Source organism: Eurosta solidaginis, chromosome 2 (genome assembly GCF_040869045.1).
Source record: "Eurosta solidaginis isolate ZX-2024a chromosome 2, ASM4086904v1, whole genome shotgun sequence".
NCBI classification, from domain to species: domain Eukaryota; kingdom Metazoa; phylum Arthropoda; class Insecta; order Diptera; family Tephritidae; genus Eurosta; species Eurosta solidaginis.
Genome location: NC_090320.1, coordinates 34,193,693 through 34,214,443, shown reverse-complemented (window position 1 = coordinate 34,214,443; position 20,751 = coordinate 34,193,693). Strand labels below are relative to the sequence as shown.

At 35.7% G+C, this 20,751-nt stretch overlaps 1 protein-coding gene across 8 annotated transcripts in view; it reads right to left on the bottom strand.

Moving 5' to 3' along the window:
- The window catches only part of LOC137239533 (ankyrin repeat domain-containing protein 29), a 237,117-nt gene that overhangs the window by 13,510 nt on the left and 202,856 nt on the right, over nucleotides 1-20,751 (bottom strand). For all 8 annotated transcript variants that reach the window (XM_067764955.1, XM_067764951.1, XM_067764958.1 and 5 more), the window contains one exon: nucleotides 6,258-6,368. In XM_067764955.1, the coding sequence (XP_067621056.1) occupies nucleotides 6,258-6,368 (111 nt within the window). The remainder of the gene's footprint in view (nucleotides 1-6,257; nucleotides 6,369-20,751) is intronic.

The following is a 20,751-nucleotide window of genomic DNA, read 5'->3' as shown; positions in this document are numbered from 1 at the left end:
TTTTTCTCCAACTGATTTTACCAGTAGTTTGATGCCTTTCTTTAGATTTATGAACTAGATGAGAATTACAACACACAGTTAGTACAATTCCTATGCAAATCATTTCTTTACGGCATTTTCAAAAGCTTCTCTTCTTTTTAGTCTACGCTAAATAAATAAATATGTAATTACACATATCACACATAATTAGCAACTCTTCCCTCGTCATATTATTTGCGCAGTCGCAGCAGTTCGCACCTTTTGCCAACAAAACAACTCGACTGCATCGCTCATGCTCTGTTATTTTATTAGCTACATATTTAAATTCCAGCATAACGAATTGCATACAAATTAAATTTTGCTGGAGTGCAAATTTTTTTGGCATCGCATCGCTGCGTCGTCGTTGTTGTTATTGCCGCTGCACATGAAATTAGTGCAGCTATGATTCGATTCGCATACACCCCGTTCGTTCGACACGAAATTTATGCGCGCCAAAAAGCGTTAACAATAAACGTATGCAGCCGTAACAGTAAATACATACAATCAAAATGTTATAAACATATTTTAGTTGGCGGCGAGAGTATTAAGGTGTTGCCGACAAAAAATCCGTTTGGTATTTGTGGTAAATTTATTATTATTTATTTCAGCGCCAATACGTGAGGTAAAAAAGCGAAAGTATTGATTTAAGTTTTTTTTGGCAAATTACCAAAATGAAATTTTGTTGCATTTTAATTGAACATAAATAAATGTTTATGTGGAAACAATTGTGGAATAATAAGTAGTTACTAGTAACGAAAAGGTATCTACGTAGGTACGGGTTAGAAGTGTGTGTGCCGAGGAAACCAGAGTACTAATTTCGTTAGTTTAAGAAAAGGGGTTAAAATCTCAAGGCTAAAACTGAAGATTTATTTCATTTCGATATTTCCGCTAGGAAAAACTTCTAAGGGTTATGTGCCAATCAGTGAAGAATACCTAAATAAGCCAAGCCCGGGTTGTAAGTTGGAAAAATGCATGCCGAAGTGCTCAATATCTTCGAATAAAATTAAATGTAGGTTTAGACGGAACGGACCCTAGTATGTTGCGACGCTTCTGTCCCAAATAGTAAAAGACCCACTGTGGTTAGGTTAAGCTGACCAGTCAATGAAGACCTCACATAGACTGAATTTGTTGGACAATCAAACGGAAAAACCTCAATTAGGCGCCACTACTTATATTTTAGAAGAACTCTGTCCTCTTTACAAATACTGCAAGTTTTCTTAAATCTAACTCAATTGCTGTCTCGAGATCTCGCAACTCTACCGCCCCTTGTAGCTGGAGCCTTGACTTCGCGAGCGCAGGACACGAACACAGAACGTGCCCGAACGTTTTTTCCTGTAGCTCGCATTTCCTACCTATGCTTTTACTGATGGGGCTTAACTTACAAGCATGTGACGCTAGCCACTGGCAGTGTCCAGTAAGGTACCACAAAGTTTATTATTACGAAGTTAACAAGGCAGTCAAAAAGTGGATTTAAATGACGTTGATTGAATAAGCATGCGCAGTAGGGTGGGTCGATTTATTAACCGATATCGCGCCATCGATTTTTCGTTAGGATTTGGGCTCAGGAAAAAAAATTTCCACTACGCATACCCAAAAAATTATTTTCTAGCCTGCGAAATTTAATTTTTTTTACTTTTTTCAGCTTTGATTTTTAAGGTTTTTTTCATATCCTACTAAAAAAATTTCATTTGATTGTAAAATTTTCATCTATACCCTGTCCGAACCAAAAATGTCCGCTAAAAACGTTGGCGATAACAGTTTTTTTTAGCGGATATTTTTGGGTCGGACAGGGTATACATGAACATTTTACAATCAAATGAAATATTTTTAGTAGGTCATGAAAAAAACCTTAAAAATCAAAGTCGAAACAAAGTCTAAAAAATGAAATTTCGCAGGCTCGAAAATTAGTTTTTTGCGTATGCGTAGTGGAACTTTTATTTCTTGAGCCCAAATCCTATCGAAAAATCGATGGCGCAATATCGGTTAACTTTCGTCCACACAAATCGACCCAACCTAATGCGCAGAGTTAATTATGAGAAAATTTTCTGCACCCAAGATACTCATTAGGAAAATTGACCGGCCTCCATACTGTAAGGAATTTTGCGGGATTCCTGGTAATCATACGCCTTCTGCTAATGTTCAAATCACTGAAATGTCGAATAAATAACTACAATATTCAGTATTACAAAATGGGCTTCATTTAGACTACTTCGGGAGTAGTACTTCACTAATAGCGTGTTTAAGTCAAACTGATTACCGATTTCTCAGCTTGCACTGCTTTTATACTCTCGGTTACCTCGTTCGCCCATTTCTCCTTAGGTCTAACGTTTCACGCACATGCTTTCTAGAACAGCTGTATCTCATGCTTGGTTATTTAGTTATATACATGTATATCTGTAGTTTATGCTTTTCTTCTAGACATATGCGTGTATATGTGTGAGTAACAACTTCTGCTCTTACCTGCCAGCTACATATATATATGTGTATGGAATATTCTTCGTGGCCTTGTACACAAGTGTGGCTGCTTGCTTTAATGTGTGCATGTACATAATTGTGGCTGCTTGCTGTTTTTTGTTGTTGTTACTAACAGCATAGTGATGCTAATATTCCCCACAATATGTAAAAGTTTAACTTGTGAATATACCTAAATATTTATCAATATTTTAAATTATTCAATACTACGTTACACAAATGCTCTCTAGGCACGGGAACTTCAAAAAAATATCTGCACCGAAGACCCTAAGTGCGTTTGCAGCGAAGCAGACGAGGACGATGCTGACGATGCACTTTAGTCAAACTGAGATGGAGTCATAACCGATAAATGCTCTAGGAAAGAGTCTGCTAAATCGCCATCAGTAATAGTATTGCATAAATGCTGAGCTTCCCAAAAAAGTCTCAAAAAATTAGCTATTTCGTAAAAAAAAAGCAAGACCAAGACGCATGAAAAACAGAAGGCTCTCAAAAAATGAGAATTATGGAACGCCACCCTGAAGTAATGTGAAAGCCGTCCCAGGATAGCAATTCCAGGATATATGGCTTCGTTTGTAGTATACGGGACCATGTTGCATTAGGCAGTCGCCATCCCGACCAGCCAAAAAAAAAAAATTATTTACTAAGTATGCAGTATAGTGGGGCGTGGTTGTATCGCTAGGGTATGAAGTCCCAGTGAAGCAGACGCAGTTTTCGTTCTCGTTCGTGCACTTGGGTTAGTGTGTGCAGTTTAGATGCAAGATGGGCTAATCAACCCTTGTGACAGCTAGGGTCGCGGCAGAAGGAGAGCGACCCTAGGCCAGCCACTTGGCCTTACTCAGTTCAAGGGCTCACAAAACAACATGATCGATCACTGTGACTTCTCAATCGCAGCGATTTTTAGCGCGACTGGGACAGAACAGTGACATAAGAGCCATATGATTAGAATAGCAGTTGACAATCATGATTATCAATCACAGCTCTCGGAACAACAGCGGCAATATGAATCACTGAATCCGTGTTGTTATGGAGGAAAAGTTGAAGTCATGACTTGTATAGTTCTTTTAATATTGTTGCTAGCATTAGGCTAACGACGAAACCGGTTTGTCTCCAAACCAAATTTGACTAGGGATGACGGAAAATCGTTCCAATATGCATCAGTCAACCACGCTCTCGGAAAATTAACACAAAAAAACCAATCAGTATATGAAAAGTTATAAAGGTGTTATTTGTTAATGAAAATTATTCTATCTACTGAGTTCCTGGTTTTTCAAGCCCCTATATAAGTGTATCTATGTAAATATGTAGATTAAAAGCAAAATTTTACGTGATAGTGAGAATATAAATGTGCTTTTATGTCTGTTGACAAACAAAGTTATTTTTATTCATTTACATTATGAATACCCTTAACCAGTGTTGTTGTTTTTTAACTCTCAAATACCAAAGGATAAACGAGCGACAACAACCACAACAACAACTATACTCCACGCGCTCTCAATGCATAAAGCAAACGCCACTTATCCAACTATGTATGAACAACAAATTTAATAACGAGAACATAAATAAACATTAGATCATACAATCCCGAGTCATTTCGATAATCACAAAATTTGAAGAATTTTGAATATCTTTCAATAATATATAATTGAATATCTAAGATGTCAGAGTCACAGTCAATTAACTATTGCGGTACGCTGTGTTCTCTAGTTAGGATGTAAAACAGTATCCCGATAAGGCACAATACAAACATATAGTCCCTACTTTTTTTTTTAAAGTTAATTCTAAATTTTGTCACGATTTTAGTAGACGCCTTTCAATATATGGTCTACCGATATACACAATTTGTATCGATTGTTCCTTGTCGCGATTTTGCCTTGTAGATATTCGGGCCTGTTCTGGATTTCGATTCGGACCAATTTATTCGGAATCGAAATGGATTGGTGTTCTGAATATCGATTCCTACCAGACTTGGTCGATTTGAAAAGTTTTGCCTCTGAGCAGTCGGAATCGAAAATAATTAGGCTATTAAGCACAGATAAGTTTTTTTTTATCCCACAAATAAGTTTTATTAAATTATTCATTTTGTTTGGAGGATTTATAACAACTTCTTGCTGGACTGTTTGTTTATTTAGTATAACAAATCTTAATTTGAAAATTTTCCAAGCTAAACAAAGCGATTCTGGTCGAAAGTAAACCAACGTGTTCTCAATTTCGATCGATCGATTTTTGCGATTTTATGCCCATTGGCACGTCTTCTTGCCTCTGTATTTCCGAAAACCACTGGTGCTGGCATTTTGTTCAAATTTTTGCACAATTTTAATTTAAATAAAACCAAAATAAATAAAAACAGCTGTTTCGCTTGATTATCGACTCGAAATGAAAACGATTCGAAATCGACTTTGAATCGATTTGTTTCAATCGGAATTGAGAACACCAAAAAGAAATCGACTCGGAATCAGCCTCGTTTTACTTTTCAAAACGAGTCGGAATTCAGAACAGGCCTGATTATGTTATCCGGATATTGTCTCGTAGGACCCCGAAAGTATAAGAGTTAGGTATTACAAAATCTGTCGCTCAAAATCGGATAATCTCAGCATAAATTGGAGACACTTTAGCAAATTTAGCATTCAAAAACTTAGTTTATACAGTGCAGATCCTTTGTTTTGTCTGAACTATCTTATCTTAAACTCGATCCCAGCCATGGTGGGACAGACAAACAGAAAATGCCTAGCCGTTTCGTTCTTTTCAAGCCAAGAAAGGTGGGGGTTGGAGCGGATCTTTGATCCTACAAGCCGAAAACTAAGCCTCCACGATTTAACATCTACCAAAGGGTTGAAGCTGATTGACTTCGGCGCTGTTCGAAATATGGTCATTTGCAGTATCACGTTTCAGCATAAAAATATACACCATGCTACTTGGCTTTCTCCTCGTATGGCCGCGTTAAGTGAACGTGAACGTTAAGAACTGGTAAATCTACCATTAACCAGAGATTTTTACTATGCCCCATACTCTAGAAAATACTCAGATAAGAGATTCGACACACACCATCGTTTTTTCGACTTCAAAGCAGCCTTTGGTAGCGGACTCTCGGAGCCGTTCAAAACCTACCGAGGCTTCAGATATGGCAACTTCCTTGTGTGCAATTAAATTAGCCTAATGCTGGAGCAGATAATTCCTGCAACAAACCGTTATTTCACAAGCTATTATAAGAGCGTGCATTTGCTGGGCTGATGATATTTATTGGCCTTAACAAACGCGCCATTAGTTCTGCCTTCTTTGGATTAGATAAAGAAACAAAAGAGTGGGTCTTTTGGTAATTGACAACTATTTATTATTATATTATGAGACAAAGTATTTGCTTTTATACAAGAAGGAATCGAGTATTGGCGTCTTGGCAGCCACGTCACTGTTTGAAGGATATGTGCACGAGAATGTGCAAGACTTCGTCTATGTAGGAACCAGCATTAACAGCGAAAACAATATCAGCTTAGAAATCAAAGGTAGATTGTCTCTATCCAAAAGTGCTAGCTTGAACTGAGCAGCCAAATAAAGGGTAGTCCTCTCATCATAATACTTATACTACCAGCTCTGATTGAATCTATATTATGCTAAAGCAGTTATTCTGAGGCAACATAAAACTGCAAGTATCTTCAAATCTACCAAAAGGAGCAAAATCCCGAAATGTCTGGCTCTACAACAAATATAAACATCTCTAGCTAGTCGTACCCATACAAAAAATATCATCATATTCATGCCTTATCATTACATACCTCATCTTTGCAATCCACATGCACTTTACCACTGTCGAGTACGCGCCGCAGGTTGATTTCATCGCCACGTAGTGCTGCCAAATGTAACAGCACATCGGAGGGAGTCTCTTTCTGCAATAAAAGGAAAAAAAGTGTTTAAATTAGAACAGTTGCATACAAGATGGCACAAGATTCTTAAGCCACTTAATAACTTATACTTAATAGAAGCTTAATTTACTTTTTAATATTTTCTTCTTTTTAACTTTTATATATAACAGTACCAACTTTCAACGTGACACCGTTTTCATGTTGCATACAAAAAAATCAATAAGCCGTTTTTTTGTGCTGCGTACTCTTTGGTGAATAGCAAATAACGGCAATCTAATTTCAAAACGAAAAAGTTCTCATATTTCAAAAGAGGCAGCAAAATAGTATGAAAAAAAAACTAACAGCCTCAATTGGCTTCGTACCAAAAGTCAGTAGTGGCATCCGATCGAAACTAGAAAAAACAAGTAAGAAAGTCTAAGTTCAGTTGAAGTCGAACATTACATACCCAGCTGTGCACTTGAAACGCTGTTGTTGGTAGAATATCAGTCAAATGTAGTTATGGAAATACCATAGAGTTATTGCAAACATTGTTAAGGTTAGACCTTTAGGAAAAGATGGCGTAGTCTTTAACCGATTTTGTTTATCTTCACTCATTCTATATAATTTGGCAAGGATGCGTGTCTGCCAAATTTCAATGTAATATCTTGAACGGCTTGTTAAACTTCCAAATTTCTTCTTCTAAATGTCGGTGGTGCCACGCCCATATTTCAAAATTTTTGGGATTTATGTTTTGCGTCATAAAATCTATACACCTACCAAATTTCATTAGCTTAGCGGTATTCCTTTTTGAATTATCTCATTTTTCTTAATTTTCGATATCGCAAGAGTGGGCGTGATTATCTATCGTCCAATTTCGCTAATTTTTAATACCAATCTATTATGTCTCCAGATATGTAAGCCCATGTACCGAATTTTGTGAAGTTATCTCAATATTTGCTCAAGTTAACGTGTACACAGTCGGACGGACAGACATGGCTTATTCAATTTTTTTTCGATACTGATGATTTTGATATATGGAAGTATATATCTATCTCGATTCCTTTATACATGTACAACCAATTGTTATCCAATCAAAGATATAATAGCCGGTGTACAAATGCAGCTGGGTATAAAAAACATTTCCAACATCTTCAGACTTGCCACTGGGGTGATGCAAGAGCAACAAAGTTTCATATTTCACACAACTTGATTGGCCAAAATCGTATGTACTAGTAACAAACTTAGTTGTTTTTGCAGTGGGACAGAAGACGTAGGCCCATAAGCATCACCTGATGCTGTAATATAAATATATATCCAATGAGCCGCACTAAGCAGACACATTCACATATGTGCATTTACTCATTGGTTTAGCCACACCAACTATGTCATCGGCTGTCTAAGCGGCGCGTCATGCGGCTGGCGCTGGCTGTTGTTTTTTAATTTGCCGCAATGCGCTTGTGGCATCGTCGATTGCAACTTATCATAGGTTAGCTAGTTGTTGTTGTGATGTGAGCTGCTAGTTTATACTTGTATTTGCCTATTTTTGAATATATGTAAGTATATCAAACCAACTATTACTAAACTATTTCAAAACTAGTTTGAGTTCTTAAAGGAACTAGCCACAAAGCTCCCCTGGAAAGCTTCAGTTCCCGGCTTACATCTAAATGGTATAATATAAAAAAGCTGGTGCCAAAAGCGTCACATAATGAGCTCTTTTTATGTCTTTTTTGAATAAAAATCGGCGTGCTCTTAAATTTGCTTCGAAATACGCCAAGATCTCGACGCAAGAGCTGAAAAGTAGAGCAGGCTGTTCGTAAAAGGCGAACGAGGCAACGGGGGTTTAAAAGCATCGCAAGCTGAGGTGTAATAAATCAGTTGATTTTAAAACGTTGTAAGCGACGTACGCGAGTAATTTAATTGTGTGGCGCTGCAACCATAGTAGTGTTATAAATAAATAATATTTCGCTATACTGCATATTTGAGTTATTTATTAGACGGTACAGCAATTCGAACGATAACAGAAAGTTGCTGAATAATCAAGAGCTTACTAAAAATTATTTCGTTGCTAAGGAGTCTTGGATAGCCTTAGCCCGGGCCACCTTTTCAACGCATGGTCTTCGAAACAGGTTTCGCTGTCATGACATACATGACAGAACGCGAAGGGTGGGACTTTTAGATGTCTGGTTTTGATAAGTTGGACATAGAGAGAACTAAGTGAACGATGGACCACACTACCTCTGATGTAAGCCCAGATAATCTTGCCATTTAAATACGGTCGATTTTTAAACAAAATTAGTGAAATAGACTGTAATTATTATGCTGGATACCCTCTCTGCTATAATTCCAAGCTATATAGAAGGCGGCCAAATTGGCAAGGAATTGTATCTACCAAGACTTCGTAGACTTATCCGTATCTAAGGCCCTACAGCCGACGCACCTAAAAGTCACGGCAATGGCCTAATGTATTCTGGCTTCAGTCCATGGACAGAGTTGAGAGACAGTGAGCGCTTCTTCACTTTAACTGAGAGAAGTGGGATAATTAACCTTATACGTTGATCATGTCGTCGTAACTAGCTAGAAATAATATTTAAATATGATACAAAGCAATACGCATAGTGGATGGCGTGTAACCAGCGATTCTACTCATTCACACAAACAACCTTCAATCTAATTAACCCTGAGAAAAAGTCAAGGCTTTATTTAAATTCCGGGCACTAGAGTACTCCTCAATGCATTGGATTTGTAATTGTTTCAAGTCAGCGCAGTTTCGAACTAGTGTTATTTTCGGACGGTTTCGTTGTTTTACTGCTGGGTATTTAACTTTTTTTATTCATTTATTTTTTTTGTTGCACCTTATGGAAGATGTAGACTCACAACGGCAGCTGGCAGCCAAGCTTGTTAATTTCAAAGGTGTCAATGGATGTACAGTAAGTAACGTTGTTGAAGTAAACAAAAAAATACTCATTTAAGCTTCACCTGTCTGCCCTTTTGCAATTTGTTGAGATGGAACAGCGCGAATTTGGCAAATATATTCTATAATCTATCCCACGCTTCAATAAAATTGAAAATTCACATTTCCATGGCATTTTACCACTAAAAGCAATTTTTAGCGCTGCCGCTTGATTACGAACAGTTGTCGATGATTTAATTTTGCATAGATTTAGATAAAGAACTTGCAACAGACTAAGCTAGTTTAGGTAAATTTTTAACGAAAAGGTGGTCGAACTATTCCTTTTTAATAATTCAGGATAGATCATGACTATGTATGGACAACGGAAATTGCTTAGGTTAATACGCTTCTGAGAGTATTTTCTTACGCTAATACACTGTTAGGGTTGCGCTTGTGCGTTATTGCGCTGTACGCTAAAACGTAACTGTGATTTACCCTGTTTCGCTTATATGTATCTACGCTAGGCCTATAGCTATGCAGAGAAATACACAATAACTCAAAAGGACTATAGAACGATTTTCTAATCATTGTTGGTTCGAAATTGCTTATGAAATTGCGTATTTTGAGAGATTTCAAACATGTACTTCGAGGAATTAATTTTGTAGTCCAGAACATTTTATTGTTGATTGAAAAACTGCATACTCAAAATTTTTCGTAAAAGACAAAATTTTGAAAATTCGAATTTTTTTGAAATTGTTTTTGAAATTCATTTTGAGTGATATCAAACCTGTACATTGTAAAACTTGTTTTGTAGTCCAATACTTTTTACTGTTGGTGGCAAAACCGCCTACTCCAAAAGTTTTTGAAAATTTTAAGCATAATCGGTTCGAAACTGATTTTGAAATTGCGAATTTTAAACTTGCACCTTGTATAACTGGTTTTGTTATCCAATACATTTTATTGTTGGTCGAAAACCCATATCCTCGACGAGTTTCTGAAAATTCTACGAACGAATTTTGAAAATTTTGAATTTTTTCGAAATTGTTTCTAATATTGCCAATTTTGCGAGATTCAAACTTGTTACAACTAGTTTTTAGTCCCACTAATTTTATTTTCGGTTGGAAAACATACTCAAAAATATCCGTTTTGTTGTGTTAATTTTTTTTTTTTTTTTTGTGTAATTGATGTATATTGAAACGATTTTCCTTCATCTCATGAACGAAAATTGACACTGATAATAAATTGTCTCCAAACTAAATTTGACAAGGGATGACGGAAAATCGTTCCAATATATATCAATACTCAAAAAGATTCTAAAATTTTAAGATTTTCGAAATTTTTCGAAATTGTTTTTGAAATTACAAATTTCAAGACATTCGAAACTTTTACTTTCTGAAACTTGTTTTTCAGTCATATTCATTTCATTATTGGTTAAAAAAACTGCCTACTCAAAAAGTTGTTGATATTCTAGGAATAAGTTTTTTTTTAATTTTTTTCGAACTGTTTTTGAGGTTGTTAATTTTGAAGTTTCAAACTTGTAATTTGTGAAACTAGTTTTGTAGTACAATTCATTTTATTGTTTGTTTAAAAACCTCATACTCAAAAAGTTTTTCAAAATTTAATTTAAATGTTCGAATTTTTGCGAATTTTTATTATTATTTTTTTTTTTTTTTGAAATTGCGAATTGAAACATTTAGTATATTGTGAATTTTTTTAAATTAATTTAAATTTTAATAGATTTGAAACTGTACCTTGTGAAACACGTTTTGTAGTCCAATTTATTTTATCATGAATAAATTATCAAGTTTTTTCGAAATTAATAGTTTTGTACTCCAATTCATGTTTTTTTAGTTGAAAAACTGCATACTCAAAAAAAACCAACAACAAATTTTGAAATTTACGAAACTATTTTGAAATTGCGAATTTCAAACTCGAATTTTGTGAAAAGTTTTGTAGTTAAATCCATTTCGTTGTTGGTTAAAAAGCTGCATATCAAAAAGTTTCCGAAAATTCTGTGTATCAACATTGAAATTTTCGATTTTCTTTCAGCAGCGAATTTTGAAAAATAAAATTTATAAGTTGTGAGAGTATAATTGCTCTCTAATAACTCTCTTTTTTTTCCTCTAACCTTATTGAATGCAGGCCTGGGTCAGTAAGAGAGATATTTGAATGCACTGCTTGACTCTCCCTTACTTTACAAAGCAATGCCTCATTTCAGGTCTAAATTTCATTCACGTTGTGCCATACACTGGGGTATTTAGCCCCATTTTGGAGTTTGCAGTACTCGTAAACTCAAAATTGTTCCATAACTCGAGTTTATGGCGCAATGTATATGTAAACTTACTCCAAAATTTTAAATTTTGAAGAAAAAAAATTTTTCTAAACGGTCTAATGTGCATATAAATTTAATATGCAATTATATTGTATAAAGATACATTGCATGCCCAAATCATATCATCATCATTTGCACTACATGCAATTCACACCAAATTTGCCCACCCATTTTGTTGTTGTTTTTTTTTTTTTTGCACACATTTCGTTTTGGTGTTGACTTTTTGGTTTTTGCAATTAATTGAGTACACTTTTGCTTTTCATACACTTTTTAATACTAATACCTAATATTTGCTTTTATTTACGTTTCATTTTTATTAATTGACAAACCTTATATGTAAAAACCATAAAACGCCTTCCACACTTTCGCAATACCGTTCTGCGTTTAAGGTAAACTAAATATTTAAACAATAGCCAAGCTCTAAGCCAGATCAAATATATAGAAATGTAAACTAAATACGAATAATTTCTACTCATTAATAAAAGTCCAAGTCACAAGTTTAAACGGACTTAATTAGACGACAAAAATTCCTCTTTATATAGCTGCGGAACAAATAAAATGTATTTATGTCGGTATGTGCTTAGCCGACGTACATATGTATTTCAAAACAAAACGCTACAAACCATTTTTGTTGAACGATATTTCTTTTTTTTTAGCTTTTTTTTCTTTGCACCCATAAAATATTCGAAAATTGCACTTCCGGCGCTCAAGAGCTTGGGGTTGTGGTGTATTTATCATTCTTGTGGTTAGTATTTCTTTTTTGTATTTTACGTACATGGGTTCCTATTTTTTGTTGTTGTTGTTCTTTTTCATTGTTTTTTGTTTTTAATATTTCCGTCAGAGGCCTTAACAACGACTGTGGATTGTTTCAAGCAGCTTTGCAAAACAACAAGAAGGCGCATTTTTGTTTAACCACAATTTTGTCGTTTCGGAAGAGGGAACGTTCAAAAAAAAAAAAAAAAACCTATAACGAAAACACATGCAATTCGTCAGTAATTTATGCAAAAATAAATCAATGCAAATTTCTTTGGGAAATTGAGGTGTTGATGCAAAAGAGATTTTTATTTATGCGATTAGGAGGGAACAAAAAAATTAAACTTATGTTACAAAGAGGGGGTAAAGACAATTGTATTATATTAAAACTTTTAGCCGAAATAGACAACCGCAATGAGGATTAAGTATCCAATTGGAACCAAATTTATTAAATTTCGCAAATTAGTAGCCAATGGACTGGAAGAATCTACTGGTTTTATCTTTTTTTATAGAAGCGGGCTATCACTCCCCTGGAAACAGTTTTATTTTTAATTTTTGTTTAATAGTGTAACTCTTAGAATATTAATTTGGCCAATGCTATTTAATAATGGGGGCCATATAGATCCAGGTCTAGGAAATTTTGGGAAAGTTTCGGCATCATTTCGGTACTTATTCAGAGCCGGTTCGATACTTTTGAACTTCTTCGGGATTGCTTAAGGATTATTTTGGGGCTTCGGGATCATGGCAAATGTTTTTTCGCTACCCGCTGCATCGCAACCCTCTAGTTTCCAAGGCTGGTTGTTCGTTCATCATCTACTTTAATTCGTAACTCTAGCAACGATCAATCAATAATCGTTCCAACCCTCATCTACCATTAACCACCCACCAGTCCACGGTACCCTATTTCGCAAACCCACTCCACCGCTCATTTTTAAATCTCACTAAGCTTTTCAAAAGTAAGTTTTTTTGCGAGCCTTTACCAGCGCCGCACTTAAACATACAACTTGGTTTAAGTAAAAAAAATTGTTGTAACGATTTAAAAAAAAACTGTTGCCATGAGGAACAAGCGTACAAAAATAAATCAGAGCTATTTATAATCCTGAAAAGAATCACAAAACGATCGCGAAAACAGTTTCGAATCGGTCTCCAAAGCTCCCTGAATATTCGCAAATAGGTAATAAATACCGTTCCGAAATCTTTCGGAGGTGGTCTAAGTATGATCCAGAGACAGTCCCGAAATAATTCATAATTTGTTTCAAAATGATCCCCAAATTGTTTCCGAAATTAACATGATTCCTTTCCGAAATGTTCCGGAGATGGTAAAAATATGATCCGAATATAGTTCCGAAATTAGTCCCAAAATGTTGCATAAATTTAATTCGAAATAAGCTTAAAAGCAATCAAAAAGTCCCGAAATAGTCCTGTAACGTTTTATAAAATAACCCCGAAATGTTTCTTAAATTATTCTGGAAGCCATATATATATCTATGTACATCCAGAAATTATCCTTAATGTAATCCCGAAATGATCCCAGAACTATTTCTGAAATTATACCGAAATAGTTCCAGATTATCCTGAAATAGTCCCCAATCGAACCAAGATCATTCCAAACACAGCCTCGATATCGTGAAAAACATGCTTAAAACTGTAGCGTAATGATCCTTATATTATCCCGAAATATTCGGTAGAATAATTTAAAACTAATCCCGAAAATAATCCATTAACAATATTGAATAATTACGGAGATTATATTGAAATAATTTAGAAATAGTACCGAAAGCAATTTCGAAATACAACCACAATAATACAGACATGATCCCGAAAACAATAAGAAAATGGCCCGAAGATAGTTCGAAATGAACTCGAAGTGATCAAGAAATGGTCAAAAGATAGTATCTTAAAATTCTGAAAATATCGTGAAATCGTCCAGAAATTAACCTAAACAGTTTCTAAACTATCACGAAAACAAATCAAAATTAATCTAAAGATAATCCTGACAGAATTTCGAAATGATTGCAGAAATAATTTCAAGGCTGTGGAGCTGAAATGATCCCAACAATAATCCTTAAATTATCCGAAAGGTCCCGAGATTATTCAAAAATTGTTCCGAAAAGAGACCCGAAGTCATACGGAAATAATCCCAAAAAGGTCCGATATGATCATATTTTTGAAAAACATGCCTATAGGGAAAATGTGTAGTTCTAAACTGGTACACTACTTTCAATTGGTAAATTTAACATAACGATCTCGTAGGCGAAATTATTTCGAACACAATCCTGAAATTCATCCAAAATAATCAAGAAATCGATTCCGAAAACAAGTTCCGAAATTCATCCAAAATAATAAAGACATGATTCGGGATCAATACCAAAATAGTCCAAATTTAGTTCGAATTGAATCCGAAGTAATTCATTTAGTCAATAAAACTATCATGAAATTGAACGTAGTGAATCTCGAAATGAGCAAGAACTGGTCAAGAAATAGTCCCGTAATTCTGTAAATATCCCGAAATCGTTCAGAAATTATCCTAAAATAGTCCTTAAACTATCACGAAAACAACTCATAATTAATCTAGTGAAAACCCTGGAAGAATCGCGATTTAATGCAGAAATAATCCCAAAAAGATCCGATATGATAACATTTTTGAAAACACGCCCTGTAGGGAAAGTGTATAGTTCTAAACTGGTACACTTCCAGAGCATTACCTACTTTCAGCTGGTGATGTCGGAGTCGGTGAGAGTTGTCCACCGCTTTATTACCTTTTCTATAGTTCCGAAGTGAAAATTTAGCTACTATCGAACTAGTTCTTATTTGGTACATTAGGTCTAGCTTTGAACCCGAGATTTGTATAAATAGTTACTAATTTTCCTACTGGGTAAGAACAAAAACTAGACTAAAGATAACGGAGCGGTGCGATCGCTTTCTATTCAAACCAAATGTAACAAGATATGACGGAAAAACCTTTCAATCAACAAAACGAGTTTTCTAGCCTTCGACGAAAACTTCGAAACGTGCTAGTTTTTTATAACATTGATAAGATCTTCCATTTATTTCCTCATCAATCACTCATTTCCCACTTACATAAATCAAGTGTTTACTATTAACAATCGCGGAAAGGTCACTGATAAACAAAATTTATTTCTATACAAATAAGATAAAAAAAGTTTTGTAAATATGAAGAAAGCAATAAAAAATCAATCAAATATCTTTTCACAGCGCACGCTATGAAAAGATAAACAATCATGATTGTTATCATACCAAACGCGTCTACGTCCAAACCGAACAAAAAAAGTTCATAAAATGCACCACGTGCTTGTTATCGCATGCAATGACCTCACACAACATTTCATTTCTTCGGCATACCTTCGGTGAATTGAAATCAAAATAAATAAATGGTGTTTTTTTTTTTATGAAATCAATATCAATTAAATACACAAGAACATTTCGATCAAGATATGAATGGATGGACTGCTTGTTGATTGAGTTAAATAACTGTTGGGCGACGACGAATTGTTGCCGTTGCGGTTGCCGGTTGTTGTCATTTGAGTTCTTCTAAGGTGAGCTCCAGACAGTTTCCCGAGGCTCTACAAAGCTCTCGAGTGCAGCACTGGTTTTCAACCAGTTTGGTTGGGTTCGATTGGCTAACGAGGTGCTTCTGTATTACGCAAGTAAGGTTGGTGGAAATCCGGGTTTTAATCTTTAGTGAGAGCTCTTAAATCCTACAGCGCTGCCACGGCTGTTTACCTTTTCTGAATAAAGTAGATTCACTTTCTCTTCTTTCACTCAGAAAACAAAGCTTATAGCAATTACACTTTTCTATATATCGCCAACTAGTTTGTATTGTCAAACCGAGTTCGATAAGACCGTCTCTGCGTATACACTTAGTGCGTTAGTGGGAATACCTCCCTTCCCTATTATAATAGAGAAAGAGGCAACACTTGCTGCACTAAGCCTTCAAAATATCTCTGAGCTAGAAAGCGGAAAAATGACAGGGCATATACAAGTAATAAGAAAATTCATAGGAAATCCCGTATTGCAACTGCATGATGCAATAGCGACCACGCTCAAAATCGCATACTCTTGAGGTGTCCATTGTGAACAGAACTCTTTGAGAAACAGGAAACCCATATACCGATCCAGTCGCAGAGTTCTGGTTCACGGATGGATTAAAATTTAATGGCGGAAAAACGAGAACTAGCATCTATGGTAATTACGCTTGCCAGATGTACAGGTTTCACCCGGATTCTCCGGGTTTCGAGCGAAATCTCCGGGCTCCGGGTTAACCATCAATTTCTCCGGGATTGCAATAAAAACTCCGGGAATCTCAGGGAAATTTTTCTAATTTTTGTATTATTAATTTTTATAGGCCAAGAGTATTCATGATAGAAGGTTTGTAAATTAAAGACGTATCTACTTTTGGTAAATTTGCACAACCCTATATTTATCGCAGCTATTAAAGACGTACCTAGTTTTGGTACATTACCGCCCTATCGTTATCGAAGCTATTATCAATTCGATAGGCAACACCATTTCCTAAGCAAAACAGCCGTTTTACAAAAATTTGCAATAACTTCCGCGTGTTTATAAATTGATTTAATTTATCCAAAAATGTCAACGCCACGAAAAAAGAAATCGTATTGTTGTTTCAAAGATTCTTGGCTGGCTGACGATAAGTTCGGCACTTGGATTAGAAAAGTGGACACATCTACTGCAGAATGTGCAATATGTAAAACCAGATTTACATTGAAACACGACGGGGAAAAGGCAGTAAAAACCCATTTGAATAGTGATTCGCACCGCAAAACAGCAAGGACGTTGCAACAAGTGAAATTATGTCAGCTTTTTTAATAAGAAAAGGTAATATAATTCGTTTTTTAATTGATGACGAATAAAAACATCTTAATTTTGTAGATTCTCCCGATGAATTGAATGTAGCCATAGCTGAATTAGCACAAGTTTATCATGGAGTATGTCATCACCACAGTTACATTAGTATTGACTGCGGAGTTAAATTGAACTGCAAATTATTTTCGGAAAGCAGCATTGCAAAAAAAGTGAAACGTGGAAAAACCAAGGCGGAGGCGTTGGTTGAAAATATATTAGCTCCTCAATCACTTGAATTGGTTCTTAATGAAATTTCAGTACCAAAAGACTCTAAAGTATTTTTTTCAATTGCCATTGATGCCTCAAATAAAGGTAATCGCAAATTATTTCCGATTGCCATAAAATATTTTAATACAAAGAAGGGCATTAGAGAAAAATTGATTGATTTTACTGAAGACCCTAATGAGTCTTCTGAAGCAATAACGAAACAGATCCCCAATTGTCTAGCGAAATATGACCTTGATATTGGGAATGTTAGTTCTTATTCAGCAGATAATGCTGCAGTAAATTACGGTCAACACAAATCAGTTTATCAAAAACTTACAACGCTAAATTCCAATATCGTTAAAAGTAACTGCAATGCTCACGTAATTCATAATGCTGCCAGAAAAGCATGCAAGCTTTTATCTTTCGATGTTGAAAATTTGGTTCTAAAAATATTCGCGGAGTTTTCGAATAGTTCAAAAAAAGTAGAGAAATTAAAAGAATGTTTTGAGTTCTTAGAAATGAAGTACGAAACTGTATTGCGCCATGTCGTCACGAGGTGGTTATCACTTTTCCCTGCAGTTGAAAGAATAATTAATTGTTGGCCGCTATAAAAACATACTTCCGCCAGCAGGGACAAGATGACACAAATAAGATAATTTGGAGTTTTGTAGAGGACCAAATCGATGCTATTTTAAATCTATTAACTGAGACTGCTACCTTGCCTGAATGCTACTTATATTTTGCCCATCACTTTATGCAAATTTTTGAAAGAGCCATTAAACCACTCGAGTCAAAGTCGGTATTGAGTTCAGATGTTCATTTAATAATGTTTTCACTGCCGGATAACCTTAAGTGTAGGCTACGAGACAAATACTTCGGTTATAAAGTCAATGCTAGTTTGCCTCATCTTGACCCCGAAAAAAGACACGCGTTTGAAGTTGAAGTTACTAAGGTATATTCCAAAGCTATTTCGTACCTAGAGAAATGGTATAACTTTGAGAGCAGCCCATTTCAACATTTCGCTGTAATTAATTTAAAAAATGAATTGGGTTCATATGATGACTTTTTAAAAGCGGCATGCGCAGTAAAACTTGATATAAACCAAAACAACTTGTATGACGAATTACAGATGCTCTCAAAAATTTATTCATCAGTTCAAGGTCTTGATATCCCATTAGATATGAAATGGGTAAAAATATTTGCATCATCTCCGGAATTCAAAGAACTGCCGAAACTAATTGGCAAAATCCTCTCTATACCAGTAAGCAACGCATTTTGCGAAAGGGTATTTGTTTTTATGGCAAACATATGGACCGATTCGAGAAATAGGATGAGAGTCGAACTTGTAAAATCAGAATTATTTACGAAGTCAAATTATGAAATGAATTCGAAAAATTTTTACACGAGCCGCAACAACGCAAATTGCTGCAAAAAGTATCTAATAACGAAAAGTACTCATTTTCAAAAAAATGATATGGATTTAAAAAAACTGTAAGTTAATTAAATGAATTCATTTGATAATATATTTATATATCGTTACCTTAATTCACAAAGGCCCTATTTACAGTACAAATTCCAATATACACATAGATGTTCTACTTTTCTAACATACTATTAATTTATGTTTTTCTTTTGTTTATTTACTTTTCTATTCTGTTTTATAAAAAGTGGAAGTTAATTGAATTTATGTAATTGATTTAATAGATGTTCTACATTCCTAACATACTATTAGTTTATGTTTCTCTTTTGTTTGTTTATTTTATTACACTGTTTTATAAAAACACGAATACGCTATATGGTACAAATTTATGATCTCAATATGAAATAACTATGTAACAAATAAAAATAAAAATAATAAATGTACATACATATATTCATTTTACTAGTGGATCAGTAGTAGAAATGGGGCCCCTTAACAAGAAAAAATCTCCGGGTCTGCTGTCGTTCCAATCTGGCAACCCTAATGGTAATGGAATGCTACCCCACTATTTTTTCAGCAGGAACTCATGCAATAGAAGTTTGCTGTAGAGAATGTCTACGAAACGTCTTATCCTCGAGGGGTTTCCTCATTATGTCAGACAGCCACGCAGCCTTGCTTGCCTTGCAGTCCTACACAATTACATCTAAGGGAGTGAATGAATGCATTAGATCCGGGCAACAGTAACGTGAAGGTAATGAACAGGCAGACTACCAGCCAAGCAGGGTGCTATAGCACCACTATATGGCCTAGAGCCCTCCTGTGGACTCATGAAGACGCAATCTAGAAAAACCATAAGTAATTGGGAAACAAAGCAGTTCGGACAACACTGGATGGAGTGATCCGGGCAAAGATTGGCAAAGTTGTTTATACTCCCAGCAAAGAGAATATCAGCAAAACTCATTAATTAAAACAGAGAGGACCTAACCCTCACTGGTTACAATATGGAAAACACGATATCATCTAGGTTAGATTGAACTGGCCGGTCCATGAGGATCTCACATAGTCTGATTGAGTCCGTAGTGTTACCAGAAGTTTGTTTTAACGGCAAAACTGAAAAACCCTATCAAAAACCAGGACCCATGTTATAAAATAAATCCGTCCTCTTGGCAAATACTAGAAGCTTCCTAGGACTTAAGCCACTTGCTGCTTCTAGATCTGACAGCTGTATCACTTCTAATAGCTGAAGTCTTAGCTTGGCAAGCGCAGGGCATGAGCACAGAACGTGTCCGATCGTTTCCTCCTCCAACCCGCACTTCCTACATCTGCTATCACTGATCAAGCCTAATTTCAAGGCATGTGCGGCCAGAAGGCAGTGTCCAGTCAGATTACCCGTCATGAGTCTACAGTCTTCTCTTTTTAATGATAGAAGCAACTTTGTTAGTCTAACGTTGTAATACCTTCACATAATCTTCGACACTTTACAGCCCCGCGCTTGAACCCACGCTTTTCCCGCTTGGTCGCCTTCGCTTAATCTCGCCCAGTCTAATTGGGACGTCTACGGAGCAAGCTTCAAGCGATGCACCCTTTTTAGCTAGTTCGTCCGCTTTTTCATTCCCATCTATTCCCATATGCCCTGGGACCCAATATAGATGTATGCTTCTCCCTGTCCCGATTCTCTCCAGAGACTGCTTACACTCTAACACGCATTTAGATTCTGTGCTATGCGAGATTATTGCCTTAATTGCTGCTTGACTGTCAATATAAAAGTTAACACGGTTGCAGCTTAAGCTATTCTCTTCCAGGGTTTCTACTGCTTTGGTTACGGCTAATATTTCCGCTTGGAAAACGCTACAGTAACCCGGCAGCCTATAGGATCTGCTTATTTCCGGATCAGCACAGTATACCGCAGACCCTACCCCTTCCACTACTTTGGAACCATCTG